The sequence below is a fragment of the Phacochoerus africanus genome, chromosome 15 (assembly GCF_016906955.1).
Source record: "Phacochoerus africanus isolate WHEZ1 chromosome 15, ROS_Pafr_v1, whole genome shotgun sequence".
Lineage (NCBI taxonomy): Eukaryota > Metazoa > Chordata > Mammalia > Artiodactyla > Suidae > Phacochoerus > Phacochoerus africanus.
The window spans coordinates 75087165-75108449 of record NC_062558.1 but is presented as its reverse complement, the minus strand read 5'-3'; the positions used below and the strand labels follow the sequence as shown (position 1 = coordinate 75108449).

Genomic DNA, 21285 nt, shown 5'->3' with positions numbered 1-21285 from the left:
GACTAGGCCAAGAATTCCTGATTATAGTATGCTGGAACTTACAGCCGAAGAAGCTGTGTGGCAAATGGGTGCATTTTTTTAAAAAAACCCAGGGAACTGTCCACTCATTGGTATGGATTTTATTGAGTCTATCTTATCCCTCAATATACCCGTTGTACAAAAAGAACAAACAAAAAACAAACAAAAAAAGAAAACACTGGAAAGGGCTGACCTATCTTGGCTTTGGTCCTTATATGTCAAACCCACCCCAAGTTGGTAGTGACGATGGGCTCTAAGCCATGAAAACAGCTCACATGTTTAAGCACTTACTGTGTCCAAGTACGCGGGTTTTACATGAATGATATTTTTTACCCTAAAAAATAAAAAAAAAGCTGTGAGTATTCTACTCTGGAAAGCTAACAAAATGGAACTTAACTGGGGAAATATTTTGCGTACAAAGGTGCCAAGTGCAAAGAACAATGTGTGCAAAGATCTTGCCAATGCGCAAAAAGCTCTGGCAGTTGTAGGGATCTCCATGGAGTATGAGACACGCTTCTTCTTCACTGTTAAGAACGGGGTGTCCCACTGAGAGTGCAAGATAGAGTGTGAAGGTTTTTTAACATCTCAAAACACCATAGGAAGAGCTGTCAGGGAGGCTTTGTGCCAAAGGAGAGGTAGGAGCAGTGATTTCTAAGGAAGTTCGGGATAGGGGAGTGGGATGAGGGGGCTGGGTCCTGGAGAGAATGCGAATGACTATGGGTTTGGGGGAAAAAAGATCCCAGAGGAGGTGTGATTTGCCACAGATCTCAAAGCGGGGGAGTTCCCATCGTGGCGCAGTGGTTAACGAATCTGACTAGGAACCATGAGGTTGCGGGTTCAGTCCCTGCCCTTGCTCAGTGGGTCAAGGATCTGGCGTTGCCGTGAGCTGTGGTGTAGGTTGCAGACGCGGCTTGGATCCCGCGTTGCTGTGGCTCTGGCATAGGCCGGTGGCTACAGCTCCGATTCAACCCCCAGCCTGGGAACCTCCATATGCCGCGGGAGCGGCCCAAGAAATAGCAACAACAACAACAACAAAAAGCGGGGGTGGGGTGACATCTTTTCTTTCTGGGAGAGTATGATTGCAATGAGGAAGCCAAGAAAGAGAGATGGCACATGGGCCCCTTCTAGGCTGAAGCACAGACCATTCCACGGTCCCTTTTGAAGCCTGCACACTGCTTTGTGGCCTTTGAAATCCGTACCCTGACTAAGGCTGTGGTGGCCTTGCAATTAAAATGATAATCACAGCTAGTGCAGGTCCGTCAACCATGAGCCTTAGAAACAGCCATCCTCCTTTGAGGTGCCACCTCATTGTTCCTGCCCTGATGGGCTCAGCAGAGCCTGGACTGGTCTGAAGCACTCAGTCAATTATGTCTCGACACAGTGGCCGGGCTTACGTGAAGCCAGGGAGGCGCTGGGCGGGCACGGAAAGAGGCCTCGGGGAAGAGATGGCAGCAGGTGAAGGCCAGGACTGCCCCGAACCTGACCTCCTGACGATAGCTTTCCTTCAGCAGCTGTCCACTCTGTGGCAAGTCTATAAACAGCCATGGCATGAGATGCAGAACCTCTGTCTTTGTTTTTTTCCAGCAGGCTCAGGTTCCCTGAACATTTTGGGGAATGGGGATTTTCCAGGTAACTGAAGGTTCTGGTGTGTTCATATTTCAGCAAAAAATGTTCCTTTTGAAATACTGACAAGTGGATAAGTCTAGGACCTCCTTTCTGTTGCCTGAGCCCATGTCTCTGCTTTCCAAAGAGCATGCCAGGGGTAAGGGAGGGGTGGAGAATGGACTTGACCCTGGGCCATCTTCCTAGTAATTCAGATCAGGGAGTTGCAGATGGTGACATAAGTGGACTCAGCACATCCCTTAAAACTTTTTTTTAAAATTATAATTCCCAGAGTTCCCGTCGTGGCACAGCAGAAACGAATCCGACTAGGAACCATGAGATTGTGGGTTCGATCCCTGGCCTTGCTCAGTGGGTTAAGGATCTGGCGTTGCCGTGAGCTGTGGTGTAGGTGGCAGATGCGGCTCAGATCTGGCGTTGCTGTGGCTGTGGTGTAGGCCGGCAGCTGTAGCTCCGCTTGGATTCCTAGCCTGGGACCCTCCAAATGCTGCAGGTGTGGCCCTAAAAAGACAAAAGAAAAAAACCCTATAATTCCTGATGCAAACATGTGGTAGTTTTTGTTTATTTGCTGCTTTTGCCTGCAAGTAGAGGTCTAGCAAAAGGAGGTGTGGTGGGCAGGCTCTTAGAGGGGCCCCCCTGATGCCAGCTCCCTGTGTTCACGTCCTTGTAGGATCCCCTCTGCTGAATGTGGGTGGGACCTGCCTGGACTTGCTTTTAACCAAGAGAACACGATGAAGGCCACAGGTATACCTGGCGATGTGGATGGGACTATGTTACATGAGATGGTGGCACCCATCTTGCTGGACTCTTTCCCTCCCTTGATGACTTGGAGGAGGCAGGCGGCCAGGCTGAGGAACCCCACAAGGCAAGGACTGCAGATGACCCCTAGTCGCTGAGAGTGGCTTCTGGCCGACACCCAACCAAAAACAGAAGCTCTCAGTTCTACAACTGCAATGAACTGAGGTCTGCCAATAACCCAAGTAAGCCTGGAACTAATGCTTCTAGAGTCAAACCTCCAGGGACTCTGAGCCAAGGACTGGGCTAGGCTGTGCCCAGACCCTTGCCCTACGGATACTGTGAGATAATAACTGCATGTTGTTTTAAGCCACTGTGTTTGTCATAGTATGTTATGCAGCAACAGATTCCTAATTGAGGGTTTGGGATAGCTGGGTTCCCACTCTGCAGGGTTTTTCTGAATATCACAGTTTTCCTATTGGAATTTAAATTCAGTTCCTTGCTAAAAGCAGAAACAACCATGATTTCATTCACCTTCTTGCCACACGTGAAGACCAGCGTGCCTGCCCACTAGGAGAGCGAAGGTCATGCTAACGGACCACATAAGCTAGCCTGAGCCTTTCCTCTCCAAATCCTTTACTGAAATTAGGATCGTTTTTTTGCAAGAACTGCTAGAAACTGGATTTCATTTACGTGCCACCCCAGATGTACTCAGCTCATCTGTCTCCAGGCCACTGCCTTGCTATTTGGTCCCACGTGCTCATATAGCCACTGGACTGCTGCCACCAGCAGGGGAGCCAACTGCCTAGGCAAGACCCCTGCACCTGTGCATTGCCTGGGCTGCACCCACAGAGACCCCTGCTCCCTGGGTGGGTGTAGGAGGGGCCGGGTGAACCCCATGAGGCAGGGTTCAGCCAATGAGAGGGGGGAGGTGGGAAGGAGACTAGAGACTCACTGCCTCTTGCCTTTCCTCTCCCCTGACATCTGTCCTGAAATGTGGTGGCTCCATGTGGCTTCTCTGGAGACATCCCGTGCACCTGAGCAAGCAGCTGTGTTTTGTGGCAACGCGGTGGCTGGCGCAGGAACACCACAGTCCGTGTCTGCTCTCTTCCATCCCCGTCTCACTTCCCTTTCCCTCCCTCTTGTTCCCTAGAACCGTGCTTCCCGACAGAGGATGGCACGGAAGGTGCTACCTCAGGCTCCTTTCTAAGAAACATCCAACAGGGAAGGCTCTATGTCCAGTTCTCGACCGTGCACCTGGCAGGCTTGCAGCTGCCCTCCCCTTCCTGGGTTCATGGTCTCATTTGCTTCCCTGGCCTGTGGGGGCTACCTTCTCATATTTTACTCAAGGAAAGGTGAAGACATCAGAATACTGGTTCAAACACATGGTGACGGGAACGGTAACAGCGCCGCCCCCTCCAAAGCAATCGGAAATCTCCATCCCATAGGGTGATATTATGTGAAGCAATGCTTTGGGCGAATTCAAACCAGAGTTCACCTCCACTTGGGCCTCCTTCCGAGAGCTCCCTCTGAGGCTCTGTCCCTATTTATGCCACCAGCACCTGCAATGCAGCGGAGAAACATGGCCTCTGCCTCCGGAAGGAAACCCAAGGACCCTGAGGACTCTGGCTATGCAGTGGAGGAATGAGAAGACCCCCAGGGCACTGGCCCTGGGCCCCCTCATGTGACAGAAGAGGCTGGGTTTTGCACAACCCCAGGGGACACCAGTTGTGCGGATGGTGATATGAAAGGAATTCCTCAGAATTGTGCGACATGGCAGCCCTGTTCACAAAGCTCATAGAAACCCTGTGGTCCTGGGGGTCCGTTTGGGGCTGGTGTAACTGCAGGTGGGAGACCATGTGTGACTCAGGAGGAGGGCAGGGCAGGACTTTATGAGACGAGGAAGCCTTCCCCCGTAGGCGGGAGACCCAGAGGCTTACAGTCCCATGGCTCTCAGCCCAGCTGGGTGGCTACTCTCCATCCTGATCAGTGTCCCTTCCTGTTGTACCTATTCCTTTGTTGACTGAAGACATGGCAAGCCCCAGCACACCCAACACTGTACTGGTGGCTTGGTGTATAAAACAGAAAAGACAAGGGCACCTGATCTCCCCAGGGAGCGTGTAGTCCGGTGCAATCCTACAGTTGCAGAACGATGGGTATGAGGGACGGGGGGTGGGGAGGAGGGTGTGCGGGGCCAGGGGCTTCCCTTGGACTGCACCCTGAAAGATGGGGGGGAGTTTGCCAGACAGATATGGGCAGGTGGGGGCACTGGTGAAGGGAAACGGCATTCCAAGAGGCGGGAACAGCACATGCAAAGGCATGGAGCGATCTTTCTTTGCCACGCAGGACTCTAACCCGAGTTCATTTGTTGGAACAGACCCCCCCACACACACCCCGAGGGTTTCCTCAGCATCACAGGAAGCTGCTGAGCTGAGGCAGAACAACACCGTGTGGTCCATTTAATCTGGGCACTCTGGCAGAGGGGCAGGAATGCAGCCATGGCACCCACCCCTCCCCCTCGGGGTGCGAATGAGAGAGTGGCCCCCATCGGTCACGTTGTGAATTCTCCGACCCAATATGAGGCCCAGCACCAAAGAACAGAGGAGAAAACGTCTGCTCCTTGAGAGTCTAATCTAATGCCCCTGCCCCCTCACTATCTCCCCTGTACTCTGCAGTTACCTAGCGCTCAGCCTCTGGCACCTGGAACATCAAAGGTCATCTTTGGCACCTGCTGGGTCACTCAAGTACAGATGTGGAAGCCAAGCAGAGTACCAGGTGATTGACATTTGAACAAAACTACCTACATGTGGCCTGCCCATCCTAGTCCATTTGCTCTTAAGACAGCCTATAAGAGCAAGGCTGGGATTGCTCCCATTTTCCAGATGAGAGGCCTGAGGCTAACAGGTGGATGCATGGCAGAGAGGTGCACACTTGGAGAGAGCTGGTGGCAAGATTTTCTGACACAGGGGTGGGGTGGGAGATTATTATCTTCACAAACCTAAGAGCCACTGGGGCTCAGGCTACCTGCCTCTGAGTCACACAAACCTAAACACATCACTGGGACTGCGGTGTGTCACCGGTGGCTCCAGCGGCCAGGTCTGGCGGCCCATATGCCTTCCCAGGTGTGAGTAGGGACCAGCCCACGGGATCAGAGGTTCCACTGGGGTGGCATCCTCCTCTGCCCCGGCCGGCACGTGACAGGCCTTGATTTCCCTCCTCTCCCTGTTAACCATCTCTTCTTGAACCCCATGGTCCACTCCCTTGGGCATTTCTTCAGGTCTGTGGGTCTGAGTAGTGTTAAAAAAGGGGGGAAAAAAAAAAAGATTAAGAGAAAAGCTCTCACCACTGTCAGCCACCGAAATGGATGGACATGGTCTACTGATAAGCACAGATCGTGTGAAGGAGGACATTAGAGCTGGGAAGCACCGGGCAGGCTTCCAGCTTCTCTCCTCGGGGTGTAAACCACAGCAGGACACCCCAGGACGGGTGGGGGCGGGGATCAAAACACAGACAGTGGACAGAAGCCGGCGGTGGTGGGAGGGGGGCACCGCCCGGTGTCTTTGGCCCCCAGGGAGCAGGTTGGGGTGGGGGGCCCTCTGGCCAGGGTACAGGAATCCATCCATTTGTGAAGAAGATGAGGAAACGCATTTTCATCTGTGGGCCCAGCCTGTGAACACCAGGGGGCGGGAGAGACGCTCTTCAAACACAATCTAAAAACCCACCAGAGCCAGCTGGCCAGATGTGAGGCCCATTTTACGACGGAGAACATTGCCTCTCTCCACCACGCTGAGAGGCTCTGCGCTAAGCATCTCTTCTGGAAAAATTTAATTCTGGGCTTAGAGTCCAGGTAAAGAGGTTTCTTCGTGCAGGGAGGCCCCCAAAATGAGCCCGTTTCTCTCTGGCAGGCCCTGGGTAAGTTTCCTCTCTCCCAGTGCCATTTGGGCACTTTGAAATAAGTGCAGCAAATTAGTCACGAGTTGAGGCCGGCTAGCTCGGGGCCGGCCACCCGGCGGTTTGGAGAGGCAGCTTTGTGCGGCCCCCACCTCCAGAGCTCGGCAGCGGAGGCCGCTGGGCTCCTGCGGGGCGAGAAAAAGCGATTCAAGCCTGGGGGTGGCAGCTCGAGGCAGCAAAGCGTTACCTGGATCACAGGGGCATGAAATTAGCAGCAGCGAGCAGGCTGGAACTGAGAATAGCTTGCCATTGCAAACTTGCTGCCTTCGGACGGCTGAGAGCCAAGTTCTGAGTCTGGACGTTGCAGAGGAGGCGTCCGGGCTTTGGCCACAGTTGTTCCCAGGCAGGCCAAGAAGTGAGCAGAGGGCAGGTGTCCCCATAAGGGGTGCAGCTAGCGTCTGCCTGCGGGTTCCAAGGCCCCCTGATTGGGACACTGGCCCAGGGAAAGCTAAGGGGTGTGTTGGCCACGGGCCCAGGGAAGCAGGGAGGGCTGGCTGGGCAGGGAGGGAGGAGCAGTGCCTATTCCAGGGGTCAGACAGGGAGGGGCAACAGGGGCCCAGATCCACCAAGGTGGGGTGTGGTAGCCAGGGGCCCAAGGGCAGAACAAAGCTGGGGTCAGATTCAGGTAAGGCCTGGAAAGATGACGTAGCCACACTAAAGAAAGAAGGCCCCATCAGATCTTCACGTGCTGCTCTAACATCAGCCGGACGCTTGGCCTGGGCTTGGCCTCTCAGGCTTGGCCCCAGACTCCCCGGGGCCACTGTAAATCTTGCTCTTTAATAGCCTGGAATCCCCACCATCACCACCACCCCTAAGGCCTGCAATTTTTTTTTTTTCAAAATTCCTTTGGAAGCTCTGCCGGAAGATAAGCATAATTCCTGAGGTTTTCTAGAATGAGCCTCCCCCTTCTCTCCCCCCAGCGTAAAGTTTTCCAGGCCAAGAGAGGCTCTTCCTCCTGCCAAAGCCGACTTCTGGAAGGCCTCCACCATGAGTCCTCAGCTTCCTTGTCTGCATCTTCTCTCTCTCCGTCACTTCTGCTTCTTCCTTCTCTTTTGCTTAGAGGTTAACTGAGGTCTCCCCTGGGCTAAGAAAAAACCCTCTTTGACTTCACTGTGTCTTGCCACCAGGCCCCTCCTGCCTTTTACTCCTCACCCCCTACAAAGGCAGTTTGCTGCTCCTATGCTGCTCTGGGGAAAGTCTCCTTCAAAGGGTCCTCTTCACAGTCCACCCATTACCCAAGGCCTGGTCTGAACCCTCAGGCTCCTGACACCACATGTCACCCACTGCAATGGGCTGAAGAGTGCCCATCAAATTCCCATTGACCCAGAACCTCAGATGTGGCCCCATTTGGAAACAGGGTCTTTGCAGATATAAGTAGCTGAGATGAGGTCATATTGGCTCAGAGAGAGCCCTAAAGCCAAGGACAGGTGTCCTTACAGGGAGAGGGATGGCAAGCACACAGGGAGGGCGTCCAGCGAACAGAGGCCGTGCTGTCCCCGGCCAAGGAAGGCCCAGGCTCACTGGGAGCCCCCAGGACCTGGAAGAAGCAGAGTGAGATTCTTCCTAGAGTCTTCAGAGGGAGCCCGGGCCTGCTGGTCCCTTGATTTTGGTCTTTTAGACTCCAGAACTGTGAGAATAAAATGCTTGCTGTGCTAAGCCACCGAGTTGTGGTACTTTGCTACGGGACAACCACAGGAACCCCCCACATGCTCCCTCCAGCGCTGCCCACCTGGACGCACAGGCCACCCCCCGCCCCCTCCTCGATAGCTCAGTAGCCCCTGCTCCCTCTGCCACCGGAGGGGCCTCATTACGTTCCTCCCTCCTGTGCTGCAACCCTGCCCCTGGAGTTCATCTCCCCTGTGGCCCCCACACCTGCATCAGTCCCTGCCTCCAGAACACTCTTCACTGCCTGCCAGCCAACCTGCCTGGGTGGCCTGCTGAGCCCAGGCTCCAAGCTCCCACATCACAGGCCTTTAAGGGAACCCCCAAGCCATCCCTGCCCCCTGAGGCCCCATGGCTCCTCCTTCCCTTGGTGTCCTCTCCTCGCTTCAGTTTCCTTGGTTTCCTTTTCACCTGCAAAATTTCTTTGGTTTCCCTTTCACCGTCACCCCAGCTCAGTGGTTTGCCAGCCCATGTCCCTGTCATCTGTGACTCACATTCACTCCCCTGGGTCCCAGTTCCCCCGACGAAGCTCCTCCCTGGGTCTGGCCTCCCCCTGCCTGCACTCCCCACCCCCAGGCCAGGCCCATTTGTCCGAGGCTTGTCTGCCTCCTTCTCCATGCAGCCTGGCCTCCTGGCCTCTCCTTGGAGCTCCTCGCGCCCTGTCCCTTTCTTTTGGTTCTTTCCCGGGACATCTTGGGGACTCTAGATTGGTTAAATAATGGGGTACGAGGGGATGAGGGAGGCTAACAGGTGGTGTCACATACCAGGCTGAAGAGGGGTGTTCATTTCAGAAGGTACTAGGAAGCTAGGGAAGCAAAACTACAGGTCACCTGGAGGGAGGTGGTGGAATGAAGGGAGTGGAAGGAGGGGGTGGCATAGGCTGTGCACTTATCATTCATTCATTCACTCAAGAAATGTGGCAGGCAGTTGATCTTCTAGAGCTCACTCACTTCTTCAACAAGTAATGGCTGAGCACTTTCTATGTGCCCAACGAATAGGCTAGGGTGCTCTAGTGAGGGAGGCCAAAAAGTGGGTCAATAGCAAGTTTAAAAAAAGGGAGGGAGAGTTCTGGTCGTGGCTCAATGGTTAACGAACCCGACTAGAATCCATGAGGATGTGGCTTCGATCCCTGGCCTCGCTCAGTGGGTTAAGGATCCAGTGTTGCTGTGAGCTGTGGTGTAGGTCACAGACGAGGCCTGGATCCCACATTGCTGTGGCTGTGGTGTAGGCTGGCAGCTACAGCTCCAATTTGACCCCTAGCCTGGGAACCTCCACATGCCATGGGTACAGCCCTAAAGAGACAAAAAGACAAAAAAAGGGGGGGGGGGTACAAGTTATAATAAATGCAATAAAAAGAAAAAACCAATTAAGGGGGTACAATAGAGCCTAGTAGGGTGATGAGGGTAGTGAGATGATAATGTGTAAACAGCGACTCAAGGACAAACTGTGTGAGGGATGAGGGGAAAAACATCCTGGACAGAGGGAACAGCATACAGCTGGCCCCAAGGTGTGAATGAGCTTGGTGTGTTCATGAACTGAAAAACCAGGGTGATTCTGGAATCCAAGGAGTGAGGGAGAGAGTAGGGGACTGGGCTAGAGGCATTGGCAGGACCGGGGCATCCAGGCTGGGATTGGTTTGGGATGGGATTCTCAACAACTTGGTACCAGCGCACAGTCACCGAGCTCCCCATGCCCTGCTCCTCACCTATTCACTCCCTTGATGCCCATAGCAGGCACCCCCCCACCCTTTTATTTTTAAGGGCCACACACACAGCATGTACGGCATAGGGAGGTTCCCAGGCTAGGGGTCCAATCGGAGCTACAGCTGCTGGCCTACGCCAAAAGCCACAGCAATGCCGGATCCTTAACCTGCTGAGCAAGGCTAGGGATCAAACCCACAACCTCACGGTTCCTAGTCAGATTCATTTCCGCTGCGCCATGACAGGAACACCCCCTTTACTGTTCTGTTGTTGTTGTTTGCTGTGCTTGTGGTATGCATAAGTTCCCAGCCAAGGAATCGAACTTGTGCCATAGCAGTGACTTAAGCCACAGCAGTGACAATGCTGGATCATAAACCACTGGGCTACCAGAGAACTCCACACGGCACCCCTTTGAGGGAAGATTCGTATTGCAGATGAGGACACTGAGGCTCGGAGAGGTCAAGCACTTGCCCAAAGTCCCACAGCGCAAAGCCAGCCCTCTGTCTGCAGAGCTGGTGCCCTTAACTGGTGCAGTGGATGGCCTCTCGATTTCGTCACCACTTCTGTAGCCTCCACGGAGAATCAGTTGTAGGGGGCGCCCTGGGAGCCAGTGCCTGGGAGGCTGAGGCCCAGACAATGGCCGTGGAAGAGAGGATTGGAAGGATTGAGGCGTTTCCCAGGCAGAACTGATAGGACTCGCCGGCGGGCTGAATGGGGGAGTGGGAGGACAGAGGCAAATAAACGGCAACCCCTCAGGTTCAGGCTTGAGCAACTCGATTAGGCAGGGAAGGGAGTCTGTTCGGGTGCAGTCTGAGCCTGTGGCTAAAACAAGGTCCCATCATGAGAGTCCAACTCCCTGAATGCGGGACCTCGGCATCAGATCCTGGGAGGAGGTTCTTCCCTCTCGCCAGCCCGGCACCAAAGCGCGACGAGCCCTCCACAAGCGCTTACTGATGAACTCATCGCTCTGCACATATTTATCGAGCCCATAGCTTTTCTAGGCACAGTGGATTTAGTCCAAGTTCCCACTTTCATGAAACAGACGTTCTCGTCAAGGAGACAGTGGGCAAATGCATAAATATATAGACAATAAGGCAGTGATGAGTGTTACGAAGAGACATCAAGCCGGGCAGGCACCTCTATAACAGACCTCCACGCTAGTGGGGGGAGAAGCACCAGGGAACGGCTAGTCCTGGGGTGGGCAAACAACTACCCCGGGGGGCCAAACCTGCCCACCTTTGTTTTTTGTAAATACAGGAGACCAGTCACACGGGTTTGTTTCACCAGTCACACCTGTTTGTTTATGGCTTGTCTACAGTGGGTTTCATTCTGCTCCACAAGGCCGAGTGGAATAGCTGCTACAGAGATCCTGTGGCTCACAAAGTCTGAAATATTTACCATCTGGCCCTTCACAGAATATGTTTGCCAGCCTTAATCTAGTTTCTTAAAATGAGGAATCAGAGCCCTAAGTCACCCAGCAAACTTGACATGGAGTCAGAAACAACCCAGCTCTCCTGAAGCCAGGCCTTTACCCCACACAGGGTAAGCAGGAAGATGGGAACATCGTTTCTGTCAACCTGCTGCCCCTGCCACCCCCCCCTCCCCCCGCCCCTTTGCCCAGTCCTTGGCCAGAGGTGAGCTGGCCTTGGATCTGCATGCTTTACATGCCCCCTGTTCAGCCCCGGGCTGGAACCTTAGTAGGCAGGGAGAAGCTCAGACACAGATAAAGGGCAAGGTCAGAGAAACAGGGAGCCTGTGAGTCTCAGCATGATCTCTGAGGGGTGAGAGCTCATTTGGGGCCAGATCCCTGCTGATGCTTGGCCAGCGTGTCCTTCCTCTTCTGCCACCTGACCGTGTGGCCAGGGCAAGGAGGAAAAGGCCTTCCGTGGAAACTCCCTGCCTACTCTCAGCTTCTGCAGCCCCCAGACAGCTGACGATGGACAGGGGACAGGGACCAAGCCACAGGGTAAGTGCATCCAGAGAAAGTAGTCTGCGGGTGCTCCAGCCACTCTCTGCAGCAGGAAACCCAAAAGAACCACCAGAAAGGGGGATCTTGAGTGGACCCAGCTGCACTTCCTCATCCAACACACCTTCTCTTCTACAGGGTCCACGTGGGCAGAAGCCACAAGCTGCTACAGGTCCCAGGTGTGTGCGTGTGAACACGCACACATGCACACACCCCCCCCCCCCGCCGCCAAGATGATGGGGCCCCAGGCCCCTGCCACCAGCACAGACCCCTCCTAGGTGATGACCCTATAAGGCAGGTGCCCAGCAGAAACTCCAGCTCAGTTCTGTTCTCTGGATGCTCGAGATGATCAATCACATTACGGAGACAATGGATCACTTAAGGCCCAGGACATGTTCTAATTTGTCGAGGAAATCACCTCTGGATTCTAAGGACAAGTGCGGGAAGGAATAAAATCGAAGGCAGAGAGGGAGGGCGATCAATAGCTTGGGAGGGCCGGGCAGCAGGGCGCAGGCGCGGAGAGGGGCCCCGAGCACGCGGGGAGAGAGAAAGAGAGAAGCCGAAAAGTCTAGGCCACCAAAGACATGACTGACTGCCTTTCGAGGCAGGCTTTTCCTCTCCCTCTGCAGGACGCAGGGAGAGCTAACGGGAGGAGAAGAAAAAGCCATCACAGATTTATTTATTGGGAATGGCATGCTGGCAGGGTCTGCACTTAGAGGGTGGACAAGGGAATTTAAAAAAAAAAAAAAATGACTCACTTTGGTTCTCATCTTTAAAAATGGTTTAGAGCAGCCATCCACACTGGCCCAAGTCACCTGGCAGCTGGAAGGCGGGACCTGTCCTCCTCTCTGGAGGCCACCCACCCATGCCCTGGAGCCCCATTCCATCCTGCCCGCCCCCAGCCCGCCCCTACTATCTCCTTTTCTGAGATGACAGCCCTCATACAAAATTCTGCCTTTCTATGTTTTCCTTGAGGGGAGGAGGGCTGTTTCACTCATTTGATACCATTCTTCAGAATTCTTTTTTTTTTTTTCTTTTCTTTTCTAGGGCCGCACCCATAGCATATGGAGGTTCCCAGGCTAGTGGTCTAATCAGAGCTGTAGCCGCCGGCCTACACCACAGCTCACAGCAATGCCAGATCCTTAACGCACCGAGAGAGGCCAGGAATTAAACCCCCATCCTCATGGATACTAGTCAGGTTTGTTACCACTGAGCCATGACGGGAACTCCCTGGAACTCCCCTCTTAAACAGTAGGTTGCCAAATGGAGTGCCAGTATCTTTTCCCTTTGTAGAGACCTGAATTGCATGAGGAATGGGCACCTGGGGCATCATGATCCATCTATGCTCAGAAGGGTGCACGCTTCTCAAGGAACATCATGTGGCCCAGAGGAGACCTAAATACCTGCTCCCCTGCCAGCAGCCGAGCCAGGAGCACCAGGCAACAATGCCCAAGACTACCCCCAGGATAAGGAGCCAACAGGGTGAGGTCTGGGGATCCGGGTCTTTGCCAAGTACCCCAGGAAATGTGAAGCAGACTCAGACGCCCCTGGGTTCCAGCCCTACTCTTGTCTTCATCGCCCTGCGGCATCAGCAAGTCACTCTTTTACTTTCCTCCCCTGTGGGCAAAATGCACCCTCATGGCCCCGCTGTGAGGTTAGAGGCAAACGGGTGGAGCAGGGCTGTTCAAAGGACAGGTTGCAACCCACTAAAGGATATGAAATCCACTTAATGGCTCACCACCAGAATCTTACTTCATTTTCTCTTTGGCTGCCTTCTCTCCTGTTCCCAGATGATCCTCTGCATGCTTTTCTGGGACCTGTCTCCCCCGGGGCCCAGCCCAGGCCCCGTCTGCCCATGGACCTCACTCAGCCGTGCTCCCTCCTCTTCCTTAGTACCCACGACACCCTCTCCCTTGTCCATTCACAGGAGCACACAAACTGGATGTTATTTCTCCTGTATTAAAAACAAAACAAACACACACGTCCCCTGCAACTCCAGCCTCATTCCTCCAGAGGACAAGAGTTTCAAAGCAGAACTTCTAGAAACCTGGTATTTCCCTGAGCTTATGGTCTCCCCCTCAGCCTCAGTTCCAGCTTCTACCCCCGCTGCCCAACGATGCTGCTCCCCATGGCCACAGAGGGTCCATGCAAAGTTAAAACCAAAGGCAAACTCTCCCCATCCTCAGCCTGAGTGGCTTATAAGCCATTTAGATGACCACTTGCTGCTCCCTGAAAAACTACAATCAGAGGGGGTTTTTTTGGTTTGTTTGTTTTTGTCATTTTAGGGCCACACCCGCAGCATATGGAGGTTCTCAGGCGAGGGGTTGAATCAGAGCTGTAGCTGCCGGCCTACACCACAGCCACAGCCACATCAGATCTGAGCTGCATCTGTGACCCACAGCACAGCTCACAGCAATGCCGGATCCTTAACCCACTGAACAAGGCCAGGGATCAAACCCATGTCCTCACAGATACTAGTCGGGTTTGTTACCAATCGAGCCACGACAGGAACTCCAAGTTTTTTTTTTTTTAAGTGTAGATGCTGCTTCATGAAACTGCCGCTTCCCTTATGGACACGCAGGTCTTGCTCAAAGGGGTGTGCACTGAGATCAAAAGCAGTCTGGGAACATCTGGAAGGCTGACATGCAGCACAGGGTTAAGGGCGTGGGCACCATGGGTTCAGATGACCCGGCTTGATGGTCACTGACTTTGCCCCTGGGAACAAATTACTTAACTTGTATTTTTGAGCCTTAATTTCCTTCTCTGTAAAATGGGTATATAATACCTATTCCTCAGGGCTGTTGTAAGGATGAAATGAGACCATGAAAAGAAAGCCTCTGGCACACTGTAGGTTGCCTAAAAAATACCATGGACTTAATGAGCGAACCAGCACAGAGCCTGGCACAGGGCGCAGGTGTGGTAAGGGTTACAGAGAATATTACGAGGACTCGGCACAGGCCTCACACAGCAGCTAGCATGTAGGAGGTGCGCAGTAAATACCAGGCCTTCCCTCCCAGCCACATCCGGGGTGCTCTGTGCGTGCTGCCGGGTGGGTCCATGTGCACAGACGACACGGAGGCCACAGAGCCGGCCCCCAGCTATGAAGCGGGTGGGGGAACAGCTAGGACCGGAGCTGAAAGCAGTTCTTCTGTCACCTTCTGGGCTCCTCCCAGCTACCCTGCAGTCCCATGGGACAAGCTTCTACAAAACAAATTACTCTTAAAACTCCAGGGGCGGGTCACCATCCACCCCCCGACCCGACGCAGAGGGGGCGCTGGCTGGTCCTCAGCCCCAGCAGCACAGGAGAGCGTTTCCCTCTCCTCCGTTCTCGTGGCTTCACTTGCTCCCGTGTCACCCCAGGTGCCAGGACATCCCTCGGGGGCCCAGTCAGCCCTACTGCCCCCTCTCCAGGAACTGGCAAATGAGGAGGAAGATGAAAGTGGCTATAAAGCCCCCTAGTTCACACCCAAGGAAGTGCGTGCCCAGAGCTGAAGCCTCGCCCCAGGCTGTAGGGCACTGGGGGCTGCAGAGCCATGCTGAGGAATTAATCCAGCTTTGAGCATTTAGGGGAGACAAGCAACCAGACCCTCCACCCATGTCGATCTGTAAGGGTCCCAGTGAGGACCTCAGGCTCTGAAGACCAGGCCAAGGAAAGCAGCTCCCCCGGCTTCTAGCAGGGAGCCTGCCCTTGGTCTCCCGCCCAGCCAGCTTTGACCACCTGTACGGCAGGAAGTCCTACGAGGAAGTCCTTTAAGGGGGCTCACCCAAGGCGCTCACCATGCAGCCTAAGCCTGCTCAATGGGTGCTCCACTAGAGGCAGAGCACAGCTGCTCATGACCCCTGCTTTCCCTTGGATCATGTGGCCACATGTTAGTCTCACCTGCAGAGCTGAAAAATGCTTGTGCCCAGGCCCCTTCTTCGATGGCACCAGAACTGGGTGGGTGGGGCAGGCGGGGAGGTTTTCCCAGCTCCCTGGGGGATTCTAGTGCAGAGCCAGAGCCAGGGAGGAGAGGCCAGGGCACGCTGCTTACCGGCACCAGCTCTGCTGACCTCCTGGCTGCTCCACATCCCAGTTCTGCCACTTCCCGGCCAATGACCTTGGGTCAGTGGCTCCAAATCTGTGAGCCTCAGTTTCTCCATTTGAAAACTGAGGATAACAGTACTTCACTCACCAGGTCGTCTTGCAGATGAAGTAAGACAGTGGGTCCAATGGCGGTGGGCCGCGTGGCAGGCACTTTGCAAAATCATTACCAAGACCTCTGATGACCTGTCCTCCAGTTTCCTCCTCTTTAAATTGGTTCATCCTGACTGCTTTTAACCCTCCCTGCTTGAACTGAGATCTCTGCCATTCATTGTAAGAATAGCTCTCAAGTCACACTATCCTGCTGCTTTGGGAGACTGAGGGGTTGGGCCAGGACCAAGGTGCCATGAATGAGAAGACACTGTAGGCCTCCACCTGCTGAACCAGGTCAACCTGGGTCCCTTCCCAGGTCGACCAGGCATCCCGCTTCATGTCTCTGCCAACCCACCTGAAAGAGATGGAACTCCTTCTGTGACCCCTTCGGCTCCATTGCAAAGCCATGCCATTCCTATCCTGGACTGGGGTAATGGGGTTTCCTGCCCCTCTAAAATGACTAATGTAACAAATATTTATCACACGCTATTTTGTGCTCGAGGCACAGGGATGTACAGTAAGACAGCTGTACTCACTATCCCCAAAGAGCCAACCACTTGGTGGGGGAAGCATCCTCCTCTGTGAAAAGGGTGTTATCATCAGGGATAATAGTTCCTGCCTCACCGAGGGCTGGGGGCTCAATGAGATAATGCAGGCAAAGTGCTGAGAGCCATGGCTCCCCCACAACAAGTGCTAAATACCAAGGGGTGTGGGGTGAGGACCAGATGGCGAAGTACTCTGGTAGATTCTAGGGACCCAGACGAGGAGCCCCCAACTCAGGGATGGCAGCAGGGGAGGGCCCCAGAAGTAAGGGATGCATCTGCCTCCTGTCCCACTCCCTGGGACTGGGCTATGGGCCCCCGCTCTGGTCAGGGGATGGACAGAACAGCAGTAGGTGGCCAGGCCAGGGTCCTGGCCCTGCTGACACCCAGTCGGACTGTGGGCCCCACCCACGACCTAGACACATCCCAGAGCCCTCCTTAGAGAGGAGCCCCGGACAGGCCAAGGACCTGAGAAGAAGGTGTGTGGAGGGGCCATGGAGGTCTCCTGGCAGAGAATGACCAGGAGAAGGAGCCAGCACCCTCCTGTCTGGGACAGAAAGGTAGCTTACAGTCCTACAGACATGCAGGAGGCCGAGGGGAGGGCAAGGAGGCTCCCACAGGCTCAGGGATGGTTTATAAACCCCAGAGGCCAGGGGAGGACCAGGGCAGGGGTGGGGGCAGGAGGAGCTGGGTGGAGGTGGGGCTGGAGAAGAGGTAAGGGATGCTGAGGGCTGGGAAGCTGGGTCCAGAATCCAGGCCTAGAGCTAAGGCCCTGGGGCTCCCAGGGTGGAAGAAGAGGCCAGACTGAGGGCAGGCTCTCCGTAGAAGAAAGATAGGGTGCAACCACCCAGGGTGTGGGGTGGTCCCTGTCTCTAGGACAGTCCCCCTGCACCAGTTTCGGAGCAGGACAAATTCGGCAGACATCGATCCACCTAAATTCTCCATAACACTGTTTATGGCCCTTCCTAGCTATGTGATCAGAGGCAGGCTACTAAACCTTTCTGAGCCTCTGGCTTGTTTGAAAAAACCAGGGTTAATGGGAGACAATGTGTGTAACCCCCTGTTCAGCCCAGTGGGCCCAGAGTCGGGCTCAGAAAACAGCAGTTGTCGGGGCTCCCCACTGCACCATCTTCTCCTATCAATTCTTCCTTGTTTATGCTCGAATTTTTTGGGCTCCAGGCCCACAGTCCTATGGCGAGTTTATTCCAAGTTCTTATTCCAGAGAATGGAAACGAAGGGGACATGTGAGCAAAATGCTTTCTAAACCACCCCAAAGCTGCTCCAGGCAGAAGGGAAGGAGCCTGAGAAGGTTGGTGACCTTGAAAGTGACATAACTGGGGGCGGGGGACTGTGCAAACATGCCTATGGAGTCAAGCTCCCCATCCAATGGCATCCATCCCTGGGAAATACCAGAAGGAAAGCACAGCGAAAAAGCAACATCCAGACCCATAGCTAATTGAGTTGCAGGTGGCGGCTGGAGACAAACCCATTTGACTCTCCCCCCTCCTTCACCCAGAGTAGCCCTCAGGTGACAGCGTGGACCAGCCGCCTCTCGCAGGGAAATCAGGAAGAGAGGGGGGAAAAGAACTGGGGAGGTAGGTGGCAGGGATGAGGAATTAGGCAAAGAAAAATGGCCCGCAAAATGCAGAAACACCCCAGCATGCTTGCTTCCCAAACCCGGTCCATGAATCGAGGGGTGACAGGTCTCCCATCTCCGATGCCAAGAGCCAGGAGCTCCGGGCAGCCGCAGGTACTACATCTGCACCTGCCAGCACTTGGAAAGAGGCAATAAAGCATAGTAGTAGGGCCTGGAATGCTAAGTGCCTGCAGCTGGGAAGAGATCGCCTTGCAGCGAGAGGGGCTCCCAGCACCCATCCACCGGGTCAGGGCCTGGTCCCAGAGACTGGACCTTGGGTCCTCACCCACCCTCAGGAGTCTGCTTCCGGGGGCAGCGGGCAGAGGAGGGGGCAGGACCTGTGCACACGGACCAGCCCTAGGGGCTGCCCCTAGGCTGGGTGCTGGTCCAGACAGAAGGGGATCTTCTGGATGAAGCCCAAGTGGGCTGGCTGATTTACAGAGGTTGGCAGAAAGCTGGGATGCTTGAGTCACTGGTAAATAAAAGTGGATCATAAAGCACCCTGGCTAAGCCAGACGTCTGGAAATACACCAGGGCCACATGCGGCTCAGGAGTGCGGGCCCCATCCCTCAAATGATAATAACGGTAATAATGTTTACCCAGCACTCACAGTAGTGGTGCCAGCCCCTGTTCTAAGTGCTTTGTGTGCATATTAATTTACTTGAGCCTCATAACAACCCTACAAAATTGGTGGGAGTATATCCTCCTGTTATAAACCTGGAAGCTGAGACAGCACAGGGAAGCCGGGGAGCGAAGAACAGAGACAGAGCTTGAACCCATGCTGTCTGTTTCCGGAAGCCCTGACCTCGCCGGTGATTCTCAAACTCTACTGTGCCTGCCAGTCACCAGGGGGGCGGGTTGGCAGCTCCTGACTCAGCTGGTCTGGGAGCCTGGGACTCTGCTCTCCCAACTCCTGGTCCCAAGACCACACCTTGAGTAGGACGCTCTAAATTATTAAACTACATTCCGGGGACAGCCCTTCGGCTGCAGAAGTGAGTTTATACACACTGCTCTGGCCCCTGGAGGTGTGAGTTCCTCGGTTAACAGAAAGAAGCCCTCACAAGGTGTCAGAATCAAGGGGCTGGGGAGGAAGGAGGGGGTGTGAAGTCTTAAATTCCCATGTCCACATCTCCCCTCAGCCTAATTCAGTCAGAACCTCTGGGGTAAATCAGACTGGGATTTGGGGGCGGGGGCAGGGGTGCTCTGCTGAGGCATGTGGAAGTTCCCAGGCCAGGGATGGAACTCAAGACACAGCAGCAACCTGAGCTGCTGCGGTGACAATGCCAGATCCTTCACCTGCTGGACCACAGCACGAACTCTTGCGAATTTTTTTAAAAGCTCCATGGGTGATTCCCATGTGGAGCCATGGTAGAGCCCTGCAGACAGACAACAGAAATGGCTTAGTCCATGCGTCAGATTCATTCCTAGAGACCTGGAGAAGGTTTTGTGTGGTTAGCTCAGGGATTTCAAAGGTGCTTTCCAAAAAGGGGTGGTGAGCCACCTCCTGGGCTAGTTGAAGGGTATGGCTTGGGTCTGCCAGGGTAGCTTCTTCTTGTCCTCTGAGGCATCCCTAGAAGAGAGCAGCATCTGGCAACCCCAGCCTGGCATGCCTTAGAGGTGCCCCCACTTCCTCCATCCATGTGTGTTCAAGAGAGAACAGACACTGCCCTAGACAACAAGGCTCTTAGCAAAGATTAACCACACTGAGCCCCCTTCTCCACTAGACCTTGACTTTGGCCCCCATCCTGTCATCTATCTGCCCGGCCCAGACTCGAAGAATCCTGCTAAGTCAGTTTATGGAGAACCCTCCCACTCTTGACATCTGGTCACCCTCGAGATCTGGTCAAGTTCCTCATTCCCCACCCTTGGCATCTATGTCTGGTCTGCCTTTAGCGAGAATCCCCCTGCCCTTCATTGTTAATTAACTAGACTTCAGTAAAACAAATTTAAAAAGAAAAAGAAAGAATTTTTAAATGCTAAAGCTACTTTCCAAGTAAGGTTAGTGACAATTTTTATACTAGACCAAATTATATTTTTTTAAAAAAATGCTTAATTTATGAGAAAAAAAATCCTCCTACCCTTGAGGGCTCCTTTTAGTAATTTTCCATCCCCTGACCCCATCACTCTGCTCCTGGGCTATAAATCTCTGCTTGTCCTTGCAGTACTTGGAGCTGAGTCCAATCTCTCCTCCTTATTTCAACACTCTTTTTTGGGGGCGGGGGCACACCCACGGTGTATGGAAGCTCCCAGACTAGGGGTCGAATCAGAGCTACAGCTACTGGCCTATGCTACATCCACAGCAATGCCTGATCAGAGCTGGAGCTGCAACCTACCACAGCTCATGGCAATACCGGATTCCCGACTCAATGAGCGAGGCCAGGGATCGAACCTGTGTCCTCATGGATACTAATCAGATCCATTTCTGCTGCGCCACAACAGGAACTCCATGCAACGGTCTTCAGTAAAGGCTTCCCTACTGCTTTAACAAGTGGCAGAATAATTTTTTCTTTAACACTCTCCCTGCCCAAAGGAAAGACACCCCACAAAGTGAGCAGCCCTGAGTGGTGAGGGAGGGCTTAATGCCACTGCCAACCAGTTTGAGACTCCTCACCTTGACATTCAGGGCCTGAGCAATGCCTTCAAGGCCCAGGCACTGATCTCAAGCCTTACTTTTCTCTCACATGCACCCTGCATACAGCAAAACTAGATCCTCACACACAACTGACTTTCCTCCTATTCTGCCGTAGCTCAGGCTTTTCCTTCCATCTGGAATGTCTCTAACCCTTCTAATCCACCCGCTCTGGGTCACAGAGATCTCTTCTCTGGAGATCAGACCACTTATCCTCAGTCTTTAATTACCCTTGTCTTCCAAAACACAACTCCCATGTGAGCTGGGTACATGGTTCTCTGAAATAAAGACTACACTTAAAAACTACATTTCCCAGTCTCCTTTGCAGCTCATATGATCACATGACTGTGTTCTGACCAATGCCATGTAAGCTGAAGCAGTGTGTGTTGCTTCCCATGTTGTTCTATTATGTCCTTATGCCTCTCCTTCTCCTCTTCCTTTTTGATGTAATGGCTAGAACTCCAACAGCCATCTTGGGCTATGAAATGATCTTGAACCTGGAAGCAACACATCGTGGAGCAACTAGGTTCCTAACAACATGGAACATTGTATTAGCACTGGACTGGCCCCTCCAGACTTGCACATGAGAGAAAAATGACCTTCCATCTCATGGTAGCCACTGCTCTTTGGAATTTAACGCAACTCACAGCTG

The 21285-nt window shown here is 53.7% G+C and overlaps 1 protein-coding gene across 3 annotated transcripts in view; it reads right to left on the bottom strand.

The window, feature by feature from the left end:
• The window catches only part of SLC29A3 (solute carrier family 29 member 3), a 43846-nt gene that overhangs the window by 18496 nt on the left and 4065 nt on the right, over nt 1-21285 (bottom strand). Inside the window, exon 3 of one of the 3 annotated variants that reach the window (XM_047761066.1) lies at nt 310-352. The exons of the other annotated variants lie outside the window; for them this stretch is intronic. Within the exon in view, the coding sequence (XP_047617022.1) occupies nt 310-352 (43 nt within the window). The remainder of the gene's footprint in view (nt 1-309; nt 353-21285) is intronic. 3 annotated transcript variants of the gene reach the window in all.